The 15,679-nt window shown below is 37.8% G+C and overlaps 1 protein-coding gene across 1 annotated transcript; it reads right to left on the bottom strand.

Annotated features, from left to right (window-relative positions):
• Positions 1 to 1,363: 1,363 nt before the first annotated feature.
• Positions 1,364 to 15,311, bottom strand: taf4b (TAF4B RNA polymerase II, TATA box binding protein (TBP)-associated factor). The gene is made up of 15 exons (XM_043218831.1): positions 14,479 to 15,311; positions 14,218 to 14,357; positions 13,709 to 14,044; positions 13,401 to 13,514; positions 12,153 to 12,275; positions 11,981 to 12,070; positions 11,601 to 11,771; positions 10,616 to 10,739; positions 9,292 to 9,400; positions 8,928 to 9,097; positions 6,284 to 6,414; positions 5,570 to 5,695; positions 5,422 to 5,478; positions 4,738 to 4,854; positions 1,364 to 1,639 (listed from the first exon to the last, which is right to left on the bottom strand). Exons 1-15 carry the CDS (start codon positions 15,083 to 15,085, stop codon positions 1,508 to 1,510), a joined length of 2,547 nt encoding a protein of 848 aa, XP_043074766.1. The 5' UTR covers positions 15,086 to 15,311; the 3' UTR covers positions 1,364 to 1,507.
• Between the last annotated feature and the right edge of the window lie 368 nt (positions 15,312 to 15,679).

The raw sequence follows: 15,679 nt of genomic DNA, 5'->3' as shown, positions 1-15,679 counted from the left end.
AAAACGTTTTTAACAATGTCCTTGCTACCTTTCACGGGCCTTGAACATGTCAATTGTCACTGTCTGCAGAGGATCAGATGGCTTTTAGATTTCATAAATATCTTGCTTTGTGTTCCTAAGATGTTCATAAGGTCACAAAGGTTTGAAATTAAATGAGAGCGTGCAACTGACAGAAATTAGACTTTTGGGCACATTATCCCTTTAACTGAATTGTGACTTTAAGCAAAATAGATTTCAATGTTTGGATGTTGTATGTAACTTCAGCAGAAATGTCACATGTGATAACCTACAGGTGAGACCATGTAAATTGTCAACTGTGTGAACAAATCTTATTCGATCTTTTTGGTAAACTGATTTAAGCCACTGAGAAGAATTAAAAGGTCTTTTATAAAAAACCTTTCATATCATGCATACATTTTTAAGCACACTCTGTGCTTAAAAAGCTCTCTTTTCTACATCCACTGACTTTCCTAAGCCTGTATTGGCATGTGAGGCTGTGTACCTCTGAATAGCATGCGCTCGCGCTCTCTGAGGGGACTGTGAATGCTGCAGGCATATCAATATTTAGCTCCCAGCTTCTCATTCATGATTATTCAGAGGTAATGGAATATTTCAGAATCCTGTACCTCAGGCAAGCACACAGAGTATTTAAGTTTCTGAGGCTGAGGCGAGGCATACATTAAAAGCGGCTCTTTTTGAGAACTTCCATTCACCTTACAAATGCAAAGGCATGCACGACAGTTGAGGAAGACTGGCGATGCTAACGAACAGAAGTAAACTCTAGAATTATGACACTGTTGGTTACCCTTTATTTAACCTCAGTTTAAATCATTTAAGAGTGATGATCGGTCAGCAGCTAATCATGGGAGACATCCTGCCCCTGATCTGTTGATTTTGGCCCTTGTTATCTTGATCTTGTTGCACAAGAGTTCTTGAGGCTATCTATTGTCCTGTTTCTTTCAGCTTTGGTCCTCTGGCTGTTTGTACTTTCTACTGGTCCGTTCTAGTTCTTGTGTCGTGATCTGATTGGTTGGTCAGTCTCAAACTGATTTTGGTTGATTTGGGCTCTGAGGAAAATCCTGCTTTGACTGGTCAGTATTGTTCTCGCTGTGATTGGTGGATTTGGATGCCTAAGGCAGTGTATGCGTGATTGGTTAGTGCTGGTTTTGTTTAGGGCACCCACTGCCCTGGAGCTCATAAACAGACCTCTGTACAATCCCCAAACAACTAGTGCAGCGAAAGTTCAACATGATTGTATCACCGGAAAAAGGTCATTTGTAAGGAGAATGGATTAAACATTGGGAATCTGGACAACATACAAAACTGTGCAGGTCAAATATACACACACTGTGTTACTGCTGATAGGGTTTCATTTATTGTTCTTACTAGTCAATATACAGACAGTTAAATCAGTCACCAAAACAAGTTTAGGAACACAGAAATATAACAAAAGCTGTTTCAAGTATTATGTACCTAAAGAACACAGCACATACCTTTGTGTGGTTATCTAGCCTAGAAATGCTCTATACAGCATGAGAGTGTGTCTGAATGTGGGGTCTTGCTCCATGCAGAAGGTCAGATCTCTCAAAGTGACTCGAATCGGTGCTCGAGTAGCAAACTGCCCACATGAACCTAACAACTGGGCAGACAGATTCAATGAATACGTTTTTTGATCCACATGGACCTAAATGGTTTGCCTCAAGAAATTAGATTACAAATAATTCATGACAAAACAATAGCATTTGCTTTTGCCACAAAAATCATCACAAAATCATAGTGTATATTATGTTTTGTGTATATTAAGTATAAATAAATGCATGATTTATCAATACATGATACAAGAAAATATGTATTGACATTTATTTCTAATAGAACTTATATAGACATTTAATATTAACATAACCTATTTCTGAAATATATAAAAGGCATGTGTTTTTTATAGACATACAGTACATATATTATGCAAACACAAACTTTTATTTTGGAATTAATCATGATTCATCTCGTCCCAGCACTAACTTCAGTAAATCTTCAAAATGTTATTTTAGAATTATGATTATTCCACTACTGTCTTGGGAAACAGGATTAAAGTAACACTTAAGTAGCCATCTATTTAATTAATATCACAGTACTCTGAATATATTATTGGTAACACTTTATTTTAAGGTGTCATAATACAGAGGAATTACCTAATTAGGTACCTAGTAGTAGTCATTGCAAAACGTACTTATCACGTAAATAAGTTATGGAACTGCCCGTTACATCTACATAATTACAAAATGTAATTACAGGCAGCTTCTGTTACACAGTTACTTAAAATAAAGTGCAAGTGTAATATTCTGTAATTGTAATGTAACAGTAGCAGCCTAAAACATCAACATAGTTACATAATTATAAGTATAAACTGTTCCATAACTTAGTTATATGGTCATTACATTTTGTTTTATGTTTGTACAACGGCTACTACTAAGTACTTACTAGGTAATTACTCTGCATTATGGGCATTTTAAAGTAAAGTTTTACCATATATTTACTTGTTTACCTCATTGCTTAGTAACAAGGAGGGCAAAGGCATAACATTGCTCTCTTCACTTTTATATATTTTTATTTTTGAACGGTTTGCTTTCCAAAGCTTCAGTATATCTGAGTTTGGAAGACTACACTCACATCATCCAAATGTATCAAACTCTGGCATCAATCGAATTCAGGTGCACACCAAAATTGCTAGTCTGAAAGCACCCTTAAGTATACTTTGAAGTACACTACTCATACACAATCAATATAATTCAATATTTCTTTTTCAGAAGGGGAGCTAAAACAGTTCAATTGTCCTTTTGAGAAATCATTCAGTCAATCTAAATAAACTCACCTTAGTTCTGGAACAAGAAAGTATAATACAGAGAAATATTTAGGCACATACATACAGACATGAACAAATAAATGCTGCTGCAGATAATTTAACTTTGAAAACACAAGGTTGGCATCTTTTAACCTCCGTTCTTTTCCTGCCAACTGCACTGGCTCTTCATAGAGATGCTTATTCTACTTGAGAGGAAACCTCAAAATGAGGCAAACATTAAACTTCCCTAGGCAGAGGCATTTTTTCTAAAAGGCCTGTATAATTTAAGCACACAAAAACTCAAAACCATCTTTTCACTTATTAGCATTCCCCACTGCCTGAAGGAAAAAGAATTCACAAACGTAAAAACTAATTAAACTAAACTAACATAAAATCCTCTGGTCTTTTGTTCAATCTTTCCTTGTCCCTTTTTTCATATATTTTAATATATTTTATAAAATCACTAACAAGACCACCCGGTATATTACAGATAAAGCTAACTCCTTCCCCTTTAGGCATAAACAGTGTATTACCAATCAAACGTTTGGGGTCAGTAAGATTTTTTTAGTAACTGTTTTGTTAAAGTCCCTTATGCTGCATTTATTTGATCAAAAATACAGTAATATTGTAAGATATGATTATAATTTTACATAACCATTTTAACCATGGTTATGTCTTCAGTTCACAAGATCATTTAGCAATCATTCTAATGTGCTGATTTGGCGTTTTTAATTGAAAAAGGTGTGCTGATTAATATCATTACATTTTCATTTACCAAATGCTTTTATCCAAAGCGACTCCCAAATGAAGACAATGGAAGCAATCGAAATCAATCGAGAGCAATGATATGAAAGTGCTATAACAAGCCTCAGTTAACTTACACAGTATGCATAACAAGGAATTTTAAATTATTTAAAAAGGAAAAAGAAAACATGCAACAATAGAAAAAGAATACAGAAGCTAGTGCTAGGTTTTATATATATATATATATATATATATATATATATATATATATATATAAAAGCTGTTGGTAAAAGAGTGACAATTTTTTTGTAAAGAATAGAATTAGAATAGAGATGGCTAGGTCATTCCAAAGGAGGGAACATTTCATTTAAAAGTCTGTGAAAGTTATTTTGTGTCTCTTTGGGATGGCACAATGAAGTTAAGCAAGCGTCTAGAGAGCACATAGGTCTGAAGTAATGAATTTAGGTAAAGGTGTGCAGATCCAGTTGTGGTTTTGGAGGCAAACATCAATGTCTTGAATTTTATGCGAGCAGCTATTGGTAGCCGGTGCAGATTAATAAACAAAGGTGTGACATTCAATCTTTTTGGCTCATTAAAAATTCATCTTGCTGCTGCATTTTGGATTAATTGTAAAGGTTTGATACTGGATTGAACTGGCTGGAAGACCCGAGCATTACAATAGTCCATCCTGGATAGAACAAGAACTTGAACAATGAGTTGTGAATTATTACTGTCATCTTTTCTTAATAAAAGTACTCACTTTATGGGAAAAAAGGAAAAAAATCACGCCAATTTATAGCATGATAAAGTAATTCCAAGAGATTGTTGTGTTTGGTTGACAGTTAGTGGTGGCCTCAATATACCATTTCCCTTTCTAAAAGAGTTTACTGATTTCTAAGTGAAATAAGAGCAAATGCTTAATTTCATACAGCCACACAGGAAGACTTACACATGCACTTAATAAAAACCAAAACAGCTTGTCTAAATACAGACAGAAATATAAAATTGACCAAAAGCTCTGTTCTACAGACTGTTTATGTGTGTGATTGATTTTGAACACATATGTAAACATTTCCTGCACATCTGCACAGAATGAAGTATTAAGACACAGGAAAACTCTAAACAGAGGTGACTTTATAGACATGTGCAGGTACCTGGCTGGCCCCTGAGCCGGCTGCCTCCAGAGGTTTCCTCTTACGTGGCCCCAGGGCTGCCAGCGCTGCCAAATTTGCATCTCTGTGCTCCATCTGTGCCAACTCCAACTGCTGCATCTAAACAAGGGGGGGGAAGAGAGAACGTGTGTTTGACAGGCACTCAAAAATAAAATCGATATTTCCATTGGCTCACCCAAATCCACGTGGAATGTTTGTAAAAAAAAAACACAAAAACGGAAAGCTGTTATTGGTGATGAATCTTTCATTTTAGCACTATTGATTTTACTGATAGACTATGACAAAGAACCGAAGTCGGAGGCTTGTGCAAAACACACAAACATGTTACGTGCTCTCTAACACACGACTAGATGAGCGTTACCTTGTAAACAGACACACAACTCATCCAGAGGGCTTTCATTACATTCTGTTCCCTGTTTAGCCGCAGGCTTCAATTCCAGACCCAATATTAGACTCAATTAAAATGAGCCCCCAATTAGAGAGCCTTGTCTCCAGGGTATGTGTATGTATGTGTGTGGATTTGTCTATGTGGGGCACAAATGGGACTTTATGAAGAGTATTGATCGTCCTCATTGCTATACAAGGGAGCAGAAGGAATGAAAAACAGGTTGTAGAGGAGAGACGTATGTATTTTTATTACCACTCAATGCATAAAAATCCTTCTACCTCTTTGGCTCGCTGTTTCAGACGCTGTTGCTCTGGGTCTTCGCTGTTTGTGCGACTCTGTGTGCAAATAGAGGGGAAAAAACGGTACATTTTAAATGAAGACTGATTCCAGGTGTTTTTCTTCTCTTCTGTTGTGTCTGCTAGTTACCCGGGCAATGCGGAGAAGTGCTTCTCGCTCCTCTTCCTCCCTCCTCTGTTTCTCCAGTCTTTCCAGTTGCTCCAGGAATTTCAGTTGAGAGCGCGTGTCATTGGTCTGACTGTAGTGCCAATCATCCTCACCACAGGAAACACACACAGGAAACATAAGTACAACGAGGCACATCCAAATTGCAAAGTACTTCTGGGAACAACAATACTTTGCAGCCTTTAAAAAAAAAAAAAAAAAAAAAAGATGTTCTATATCAATGTGTGTAATATAAATTTTAAAAAACTAGTTGTTTTAGAAAGAAAGATCTTAGTCTTTCTAAAACTAGTTGTTTTAGAAAGAAAGATCGTTTTTTTCCACGTTACATTGGGTGTCTTTAACTACTATTTTAGTTGTGTTACAGAACACTTCTGCTACTGAAGGTTAGAGACAGGCTAGGTAGTATGATTAGGTTGAGGTGTAAGGTAGAGTCAGTAGTGTAATAACAAACGTAAAAAATTAATTTGAACATGATTACAGAAAGGTACAATGTACAAGTACAATGTGAATCTATGCAATAATGCACTGCAATAATCAACTGATTCATTTCAAGTATATACACCGTAGCTAAAACCACTATATTAAGGGCTCAACATTTTAATTAAGAAACAAGCTTTACTAAGAAATTCTGAAGTTTTTGCAGTTATTTTGTCTACTATGTTTTATAAGAAGGGATACCTTATAAGAAATCTGTCGATGTTGAGCCACGATGGATATCTTCTCTAGCAGGTCCCGAAGCCTCTCTTGTGTCGCCAGAGAAAGCAGTTCAAGAACATCAGGACAGATCTCTGTTATACTCAAAGATTCACCTATGCACACACAATCACACATTTAGTTGTTGTCCTAGCAAGCATGGGAGAGGCACTCATTCTACTCTCTGATTTTGTCTTGACTGATATCAATGGCAAGATTAATAATTTAAAAGCTAATTTGGAACTTGTGGATCAATCCAGATTTACAGAGAACAGGGTTTTTGCAGGTTTTATCATATCTAAATTAATGCTTTTTAATGCCACTGAATTTTTTTTAATGCCATACACAAGATCTAATATTCTGATTTGATTATTAGTGCTCAACTGCACAACGTTTCTTTCTGACACAAAATTTACATTATCTGCTCTTACCCTGCATCTCAATGTGCACACAATCCTCTCTATCTGCCTTAAACAGTACTGAAAATTACTAATATAACACATCATTTAGGATGGATAGTCTGCACATTGGGACGCAGGCTTAGTTTTACTCCAGTCCACCGCTGACTGTCCAAACATCAGACGTTATGGCTATTTCACACCGGCGATTACCAAAATGTTTTGTATGTATATCACAATGCTTATATTTTGCTACAATAAATAAAAAAGTCAAAAATTATGAAGGTAATATCTTTAAAATAACTTGGTAATATTTTATTCAAAAGCTTCTAAAAAAAAAATCTGAATATTTTTTTATGACTTTTAATGCTTTTTAATACTCCGTGGAAACCCTGACAGGAAGAATAATGATAAACAATTGAATAATTTTCACACAGCCACCTGAAGTCATTTCAGGACTGTATATAAAGGGCCTCTATTACGGGTAATGAAAGGTTAATGTATATACAATTTGTTATTATTATTACTTTATTAAGATTTGTGATTTATAACTTTTTACAGCAGAGTCCACAATCTGCCCATATAAAAAGGAAAAAAAAACCTAGGGGCTAACAGTACAATATTACCAAACAATACTAGTGGGATAACAAGTACATCTCAGAATTTGAGAGGTCTGATAAAGCGTAGCTGGACGCAAAATTAAATTATCCTAAATGTATTAACGTGCCAAATGTGGGACACAGGTATCAATTTGTGAATGGCACATTCATATTCTGTGGGCACACATTGTGTGTGGGCCTGAAGATCACATGAAACCCCCTCTAATTCAGCATTTGTACAGACTTATTTACTGCATGACAGAAATGGAGATTGTGTAAAATTAGAGGCAAATGTCTTCATCGAGCTGGAATCCAGCGATTTTGTTGTTTTCCTCCGCTGTTTATATTGTATTCACATTTCCATAATGTCAGACATGCTTTGTTCCTGTTGGTCTGTTACGCTTGCAGAGTAGACAGACATCTGCAAACACTCCAATTCCATCTCATTTTTGCCCTTTCTGCTGATGCGGACCGAGTTCCTGCGAGGCCAAGCCTGTCTCTTTCATTTCCACATTCTCTCTTTTCGTCTCCTCCTCCTCCGCACGACTCCCCCTACCTCCTGGCTATCTCCCTCTCTCCCTCCCTCCGCCTCTGTCGTCCTTTCTCTCCCTTGTTCCGACGCTTTTTTGATCAGTGCAGCAGAGTGGATTCCTGCCACTCTGGCAACTTTGCGCGGCTCGGCAGTCATTAGCATACTGATTAAGCAGAACAGGCTCGTCAGAGATACCACTGATCAAAGACAGAGACTGCACTCGTGTGTCACAACACAGCGCAACATATGCCCAAAAAAAAAACACAGACAGGATGCATGCTGTAGAGGCAGAACTGAGGGAGGTGAACAGACTTTGACAAACAGAGATGGAGGGAAATGCAATATCAGTTTGAGTAAAGATACACTGAGGTTCAAAAAAAAAATGCTGTTGATGAAACATGGAGGAATACAGCGTTCAGGAATGTTAGTTTTAAGTAATTGTGCAATATCGAGTTACTAAATACTACAGTACTTACTACTTTGCATGAAACGCAATTAGTTAAGACTCTTTTGTTTTACATTTTCTCACCCTTAAGACACTCTTTCCTCTAAGCTGAAAGTGCGCTGCCTGGCATTTGTTTTACATTCGAAGACCTATTTTTTTCCAAACAGCTGTTTTGGTGTTCTTAGCAGGTTTAAGCTAGACTTCGCTGATTTAAGGTGTGCTATTCTGTCAGACTGGACAGGCTGGTGTCCAGTGGTTTAACTGGTCTTAAACTTCTCCCCAAATGCTGACCGGCTGAAAAATATTGAAAATCTCCTTAAAACCAGCCAAAAAACCCCAACAAACTGGTTTAGGGTGGGTGGCAATTTGTTATACAACTTAACTTGCATTTAAGAAATTGCAACTGAACGATATACTGTATCAATGCTTAATTGTTTAAATAAATAAAAATGCATATATATCTCTTTCACTGAACTCAAGCAATACTCACACAATAACAGCAAATTAATTAGTTTTTTGTCTTATTTGTATATAATGTCTATATTAATGAACAAATGTAAAAATATTGTGAGATATATAGATATATATATATACACACACACACACACATAAAAAAAAATGTAAGAAATTAATTAAATGAGTTGAGTGAAGTTACCGATCTGCAGCACTCGTGACTGAAGGGCTGATGAGAATAAAAAGGGCTCCTCTTGACATGAACGAATCACTGATCCCACAAGCTCGGAGCCAGAGGCCAAAATACGAGCATTCTCCTCACTCAGGTTCACGCCGGCCATGGAGGCCACATCATTAATGTCATCGTCATCTCTAAGTGAAAGTCGAAAAAACAGGATTTCACTTTTTTTTTGGGCTTAAAATGAATATGCTAATGGTATAGCTCATCTAGAAATCTTAATCTATTACGACATTGACTGCCTTCTATTCACATTCATCCTATAAAGAACCAATATGCACATTCACCCGCTGTGCAGCAGGGAATGGCCGCAAGACAGAGCTATTACCGGAAAGAGCTCGAGGTGCTGTCCTTGAAGCCGTGTGCCTGTGCTGGAAGGGGCGACTGGGAAAAGTGTGTTTTAGATGCCTGAAGGATGGACTGCCGCACAACAGCACCTGTGGGGACAGAATAAAAATACAGATATTTTTATCAGCCTGAAATGAATTGGGACACTTGGAGGTGAAAGAAGCACAAAAGTAATAAAAGCTCACCTAGTCTTTCAGTGTATTGAGCTTTGATCAAAACAGCATTCATGTAACCCACATATTAATGAGCAATATCACATTTGTAGCATGATATGGCTGTATATAAGATAATATACAGACGTACTGTGCTGCTATAATTGTAATAGTGTTTATAAAACAGATCCACAGAACAAGTGTGTAAAAAATAAATAAACCCACAATGGAAAAAACCCTTATTTACTATTTACTTCAGAGAGAGAGGGAGAGATGGATTGAGCGAGTATGTGTACCAACATTATTTATAAAATTATGGTGAATTTGGGATCTGCCATGACACTTACTGTGAGAAATATTTGAAGCGGAGTGATACAAACAGTAAAATAGTTGGAATTTTGTTCTGACTAGAAAGAATTGCTGAAAAATATTTGTTTCACTAATTAGCAGTTTGATGGAAGTGCCTAGATGTTGATTCAGAATTATGAGCAAAGGATGCTATGATAAACTATTTCATCCATTCAACAAATACATTTAAAAAAACACCCTCAAAAAAAAATCTAACCTTTCATTGAGGTAAAACTATTACAAATTGTGGGGTGGTGGTGGAGGGTAACATTATGAAATAAATGTTTTTCCTCCTAAGAAATTTTATTTTATGTATGAAATGTGCATAAACCATATTCTGATTCCAATTTGCAGCTATAAATATATTAGTATAAATATGAGGTTACACAAAAGCCACATTCCCTTCAATACCCATAAGTAAAACTGATGAAAAACAAACAACTAAAGCATTGAAAATGTCCATTTCCACCATGAGGGCAATAATGAAGATGATCTGCCTGGATGAAAAAAAAAGCCTAATGGCCAAAGACTCTCCAAGGAACACATCTGGAAATTTGCAGGAATTAGTTGAGTCCTATTGTCAGAAAGCCTCAAAAAAATACACAAAACAGCACCAACATCAGCAGAAGTTTCTCTGGAGGGTTTAAAAAAAATCTGCTCTCCGGCATATTTTCTAATGGAATGTAGAACTGATATAAATGCATTTTTGATAAAATAAACACGGCCTTGATATGCAGAAAGGCCTTATTTCAAAAACATCATACCCGATTTCAGGTTTCTGAATAGTGATACTATAACCTTTACCTGCTGAGTGAGCATTAGTTTGAATGAGCATCTGTTTGGGTTGAGTTTGGTTTTGTGCAGGTAAGCCTGGCGGAGCTGACGTCAAAGACTGTTTGTCGATTACTCCTTTAGGTTGCTGGATCACCTGACAGAGTAAAAACAAAATCAATACAAAGACAGCATTCCTAAATAAATACAGCAAAGATGCTAAAATTATGCATATGAAAATATTCAAAGAAGGTATGCTGGGTTTAGTCCACCTCGAGGACATTGTAGAAACCATTTTAGACAGGAGCGCTTTCTGCAAACCTTCGGAGCACTCTCTGATTTTGAAGTAATCAAAACCTCTAAAGTCTATTCAGGTATGAGGGAAATAAGCTTCTGTATTTCAGTGGAAATCCATCAAGACGTCCAATAAAATGGTGATATTAGATTACAGAAAAACAAATCATGACATTATTTGAATATGATAACATGACATTCCTGGTAAGAAATGGGGTAAGACTCATGCATCTTTGTCTCTAGTGTAAAACTAATTTGGCTCTGCTTGGGCTTGTGGGATACTGGTGGTTTTAAGTGAATTAGCCTGTACACCGTGGGCGGTGGTGAGTTAACCAGGAAATGAAGACAAAGTGAAGAGAGGCTGTCATAAAAATGAACCAGTGCGCTGGGAAGGAGGCAGTGTGAAATTAGAGTGTTTCACTCTCACACAAACACACACACAGTCTGAGTCTACTATTACATAAAACATCAAAACGGTGTATTCAGGATCCCCAAACACACATACCTGAATTCCAGACACCATATGGTATTCTAACTATTGATAGAGAAATCATACCTGCTGATTAACATTAAAAGAATGCACATCCACGGTGAAAACCCCACCACTGAAAGATCATTTGTTTTCTTTATTATCAAATTACTCTTCCGTTGTTTCATATAGGCAAACCCCTGAAATCATCATGATAAATGACATTGCCGGGACTAAAAATAGGCCGGGGTTTACCAGCTGAGCCGTTCTGGTTGGCTGATTGGGCTTGAGGGAGGAGCTGACAGACGCAGTGGACTTCAGGTTTGCGGCCTTGGTTGGTGCTGAATCTGAGGGCTTGAGTTGGTCGCATTGCTGAATGAAGAGCTGCGAGTTTGGCGTCAGCTGACGGACAGCTGGCAGACTCCTCTGAAAGAATTAATACATTCGCATCTCTGGACGTACATCTCTAATTTAGCTCATACCAAAGAGGTCGCGTCTCATTCATACAGTATATGAGCTATGAAGGTCTGATAATAGATTTCATCTTAAAATCAGGTCAAAAATGAGGTCAGTACCCTCATATATACCCATATGACTTTGCTGGTAAAATCTAAATGAGTTTTAACTGCATTCACCTTCAGGAAAGGCACTAGATATGGCTGGGGGGATGATTTGAGCTCCATGTAGAGTTTTTCAGTAAACTCCTCTGCCTCTAGTTTCCCATCCTACATGTTGAGAAGAAAAACAAAAGCCATTTAAAATGCATTATGTAATGTAATATACTTTAAAAGCAGCATGACATCTTACCAGCAGGCCTTTGACGAGAGCTTTGACGTTTTGAGCCATGTTGGCTGAACGAGTGCCACTCGACGCTAGCTTCATAAGAGTGACCAGAAAGTTTTTACACTTCTTCACATTCTCCAAGGTCTCCTGATGATGAAGAACATCGTGATGCACACAGTGAAAATACATTTAAAAAAATATTGGCACCAGTTAACACTGGATATTTAATTTTAAATACCAAATTGTAGTTTTAAATCCCCTAACTTCATTTTTAAAAGCACTTCCAAATTAAAAAGAAAAACTAATTATAAAATTTTGATGACTTTTAAAAGCACCAATTTAACCCTGCTTTTCATAAAGTCAACAGAGGAATAACTTGTATTGTTAGTAACATTTTAAAGTTCACCCAGGAAAGAACATTACCCCATGTATTTACTCACCCCGAAGCCATTCTAGTTGTATATGACTTTCTTCTTTAAGAGTCTTTAAAAAAAATCTCCCGGCTCTTCCAAGCTTGGTAATGCTCGTGGATAGCAGCCATTATTCTGAAGCTCCATAAATCTGCATGTACCGTGAAGTAAAACTAGCCTATCCACCTTTGGGGGGGTTATCACATTTCCTCTATAGCAGAGAAATGGGTTTTTGTAACAAAAATATTTCTAGTTTTAAAATTATAATGTAAATAACTGAATTTTCTATGGGAACGCAGAGTTCAGGCTTCTTGGCTGACCTATGATCATTTTAAACTAAATGTAAACTTTCTGGATGAACTATTCCTTTAAGAGCACCGACTAAAATACAGCAACTAATTTGATTACCCAAACTTTTTGTTAATCACCTTTTTGCATGTGCATATCAAATACGTTAAGTCAGGCTTTTAAACAATCTTTATTTCTTCTCTTAATCACCATAGTACTAGACTGCATGTACTGCCCCATGCTTTAAACTACAAAACAGAGCATTTAAATAGCTAATATCAAAGACCTATAGAGTGACAACTGTTATTTAGAAAACTTTTCTGCAAAAAATATGCTATATTGGTTATAAAAATATCACAAATCTTAGCTTACTTTTGTGCATAAAATCCAAAAGCTCCATATTCTCTTCTATCATACTATCAGAACTACAAAAGCACGTATCACTGGTGATCAAGATGTTTTTTTTCATTGCATTTAAAAAAAAACAAAAAAACAAGATGTTATATAATATGTCAAGCTTTCCAGGATTAGCATGTGTGTGTATCCGTACACGCATAACCTAACATGAACTTACGGCGGTTACAGTGACTGGGGTTGAAGAAGTGTTTGTGCTGGATCTAGCTGGTACATTAGGAGACACCAGACGTGGGGCATTACCTTGGGTGGAGAGAGCACCTTTGCCCACAGACTGCAGAGAAAAGGAAGCAGAGACACGATTAGGTAGATGAATGCAACACGGAATGACCTACATTTCTATTTAAATCACTGAGGGAAGGCTAACAATGCATTTCAGTCAACATCTTGCCCTGAAGTCAGAGTATGAATCATTATTTTTGTTTTGTTGTTTGGATCAATAATTGATGCAGCCAAAGTGAGTAATACCTTTACAGCAGAGGTATTAATTATGGTAGTTGCCGTGACAGAATTAGTCCTCTGGTTAAAGGTCCCCGGTGTGCTGCTGTTTGGAGTCATTTGACTGGCTTTGATAACAGGCCCCATGGTAGAGCTGGGCTTTCTGATGGCTGTCCCTGTAACACCAGCTGGTTTAATGATGGTAGCTCCTGTTGTACATGATGGTGTGAAAATAGCAGTCCCTGTAGCGGTGGGTGGTTTCTGAACGCCCGTCCCTGTAGTGGGGTTAAGTTTAATATTGGTAGTAGCTGTAGCACTGGAAGGTGGGAAAGAAACTCTGATGATTGGTGTAGTGGTTACAGTTGGCTGTCAAAAAAAAAAAAAAGAGAGATAAGGATAATCATACATAAAATCTTTAAAAAATTATATTTTTTTCTCCCCTCAGTAAGACTGGGGTCTCAAAGACCATAGCCTGAAAGCATAGCCTGTTTTTTTTATTTTATCACCAGCATTAAAAATAAGTGACCAAAATAACATACCTGTGAGGATGGGGGTCTAACTATAGCAGAGGCATTGGCACTGGTTGGCTTTGGCAGCATTCCCTGAGCCTGAGCCTGGGCCAGAGCCTGCTGAGATACCAACATCAACTGCCCGCTGTCACTGCGGATTAACACCATTCCTTCAGAGGCAGTAGAGAGAGTGTAAGACTTCGCCAAGACTGATAAGCAGGCTTGATGGTGAAGTGCGGCATTACAGACCAAGAAATGAAACGGTGGATCCTAACCCACACGTGAACTCACCTTGTGGGACCTGGAAGTTGGCAGGCAGCTGAAGGGGCACAGTTTGAGGGGTGCGTGTCATTGGGGCGGAAATCCTTGGCAATGTCACGACTGCTGCTTTGGCCGTGGTCAGCGTGGTGACCCTGGGCTGGCTTATGGCCACGGAGCTTACAGAGCAGACCCTTCCAGGCTGAGGAGCCAGCGCCAAACTGGTGGCCCCTGGTCCCTGAACATTAGACGTCAGCACCCTGGCCCCTACAACCACTGGAGTGGTGGATCTGATCTGTGCAGGACCTGCTAGGATCTTCGGAGGAGCTTCAGACGAGGCTGAACCGGAGCTCGTAACTGTTACAGGCCGCAGACTAGCAGAGCTTGATGAATCAGTCTGCGTCTTTGGTTTTGGCTGCTCTCCTTCACCGTTAGAAGCTAAATCTGGTTTGCTATTTTCAGAGGTGTTAGCATTAGCGCTCGAGTCTGACACCTCTTTTTTATTGTCTAATGCGATTTGTGAACTTTCCAAAGGCTCCATGTTGTTTTTTTGCGCGTCGTCGTTGTTGTTTTCTTCGTTTTCTGTTGGCGCGCGAGACGGTTCATTGTCTAATTTATCTGAACCCGATGTTTCCGACATTGTTTAGTCTACTTTCACGATACAGTAAACTCAGATTGATTAATTTGGTAGCGAGAATAAACCTTAAAGGTTTTATCTATATGGTCGAATAATCACATTTATTTGTACAAACACGCAGGCGACGCGACGGATGAACAACTTCAGCCATTTTTTCAGTTGGAGGTGGGGTTTTTGATCACTCGAAGGATTCGAATCATTTGAATTCATCAAAACTATTCGTGATTCATCGGTTCGTTCATTGACTTTTTCTGTACGCCAACACAGTTGAACCAGCAGATGGCGACAAGCAAATGTCTTTTTGTGTGTGTGTAATCGAGGAAGTGTATCACTCAACCGATTACGACGGTTATGATGCTTCGTTCAGTGCCTTTCCGGATTCGCTTAGATTCAAACATCTTGATTGACTCGTTCAGTCATGGGCGTTTTGGTTCAATAGATACAAAAGTGTACCTTCAGTACCATTTGATTTTGATACAGACAATTATTGAGCACGTAAAAGTTACGTTAAACAAAACAATATTAAAATAGTATGTTGTTTAATAGCTACCCGTGCCACTATTTATTAATGGTAGTTAATTTAATGGCAATATTGTT

Source organism: Puntigrus tetrazona, chromosome 20 (assembly GCF_018831695.1).
Source record: "Puntigrus tetrazona isolate hp1 chromosome 20, ASM1883169v1, whole genome shotgun sequence".
NCBI classification, from domain to species: Eukaryota; Metazoa; Chordata; class Actinopteri; order Cypriniformes; family Cyprinidae; genus Puntigrus; species Puntigrus tetrazona.
Note: the sequence above shows the minus strand (reverse complement) of the source record. Positions and strands in the feature narration are given on the sequence as shown.

Bases quoted from the DNA above. Each gene is read 5' to 3' on its own strand.
- taf4b (XM_043218831.1), bottom strand. From the start codon at position 15,085: ATGTCGGAAACATCGGGTTCAGATAAATTAGACAATGAACCGTCTCGC. The intron at 14,358-14,478 runs GTGAGTTCACGT...CTGCCTCTGAAG, and splicing joins CAACTTCCAGGTCCCACAAG to GAATGGTGTTAATCCGCAGT. The intron at 5,479-5,569 runs GTAACTAGCAGA...ATTTGCACACAG, and splicing joins CACTTCTCCGCATTGCCCGG to AGTCGCACAAACAGCGAAGA.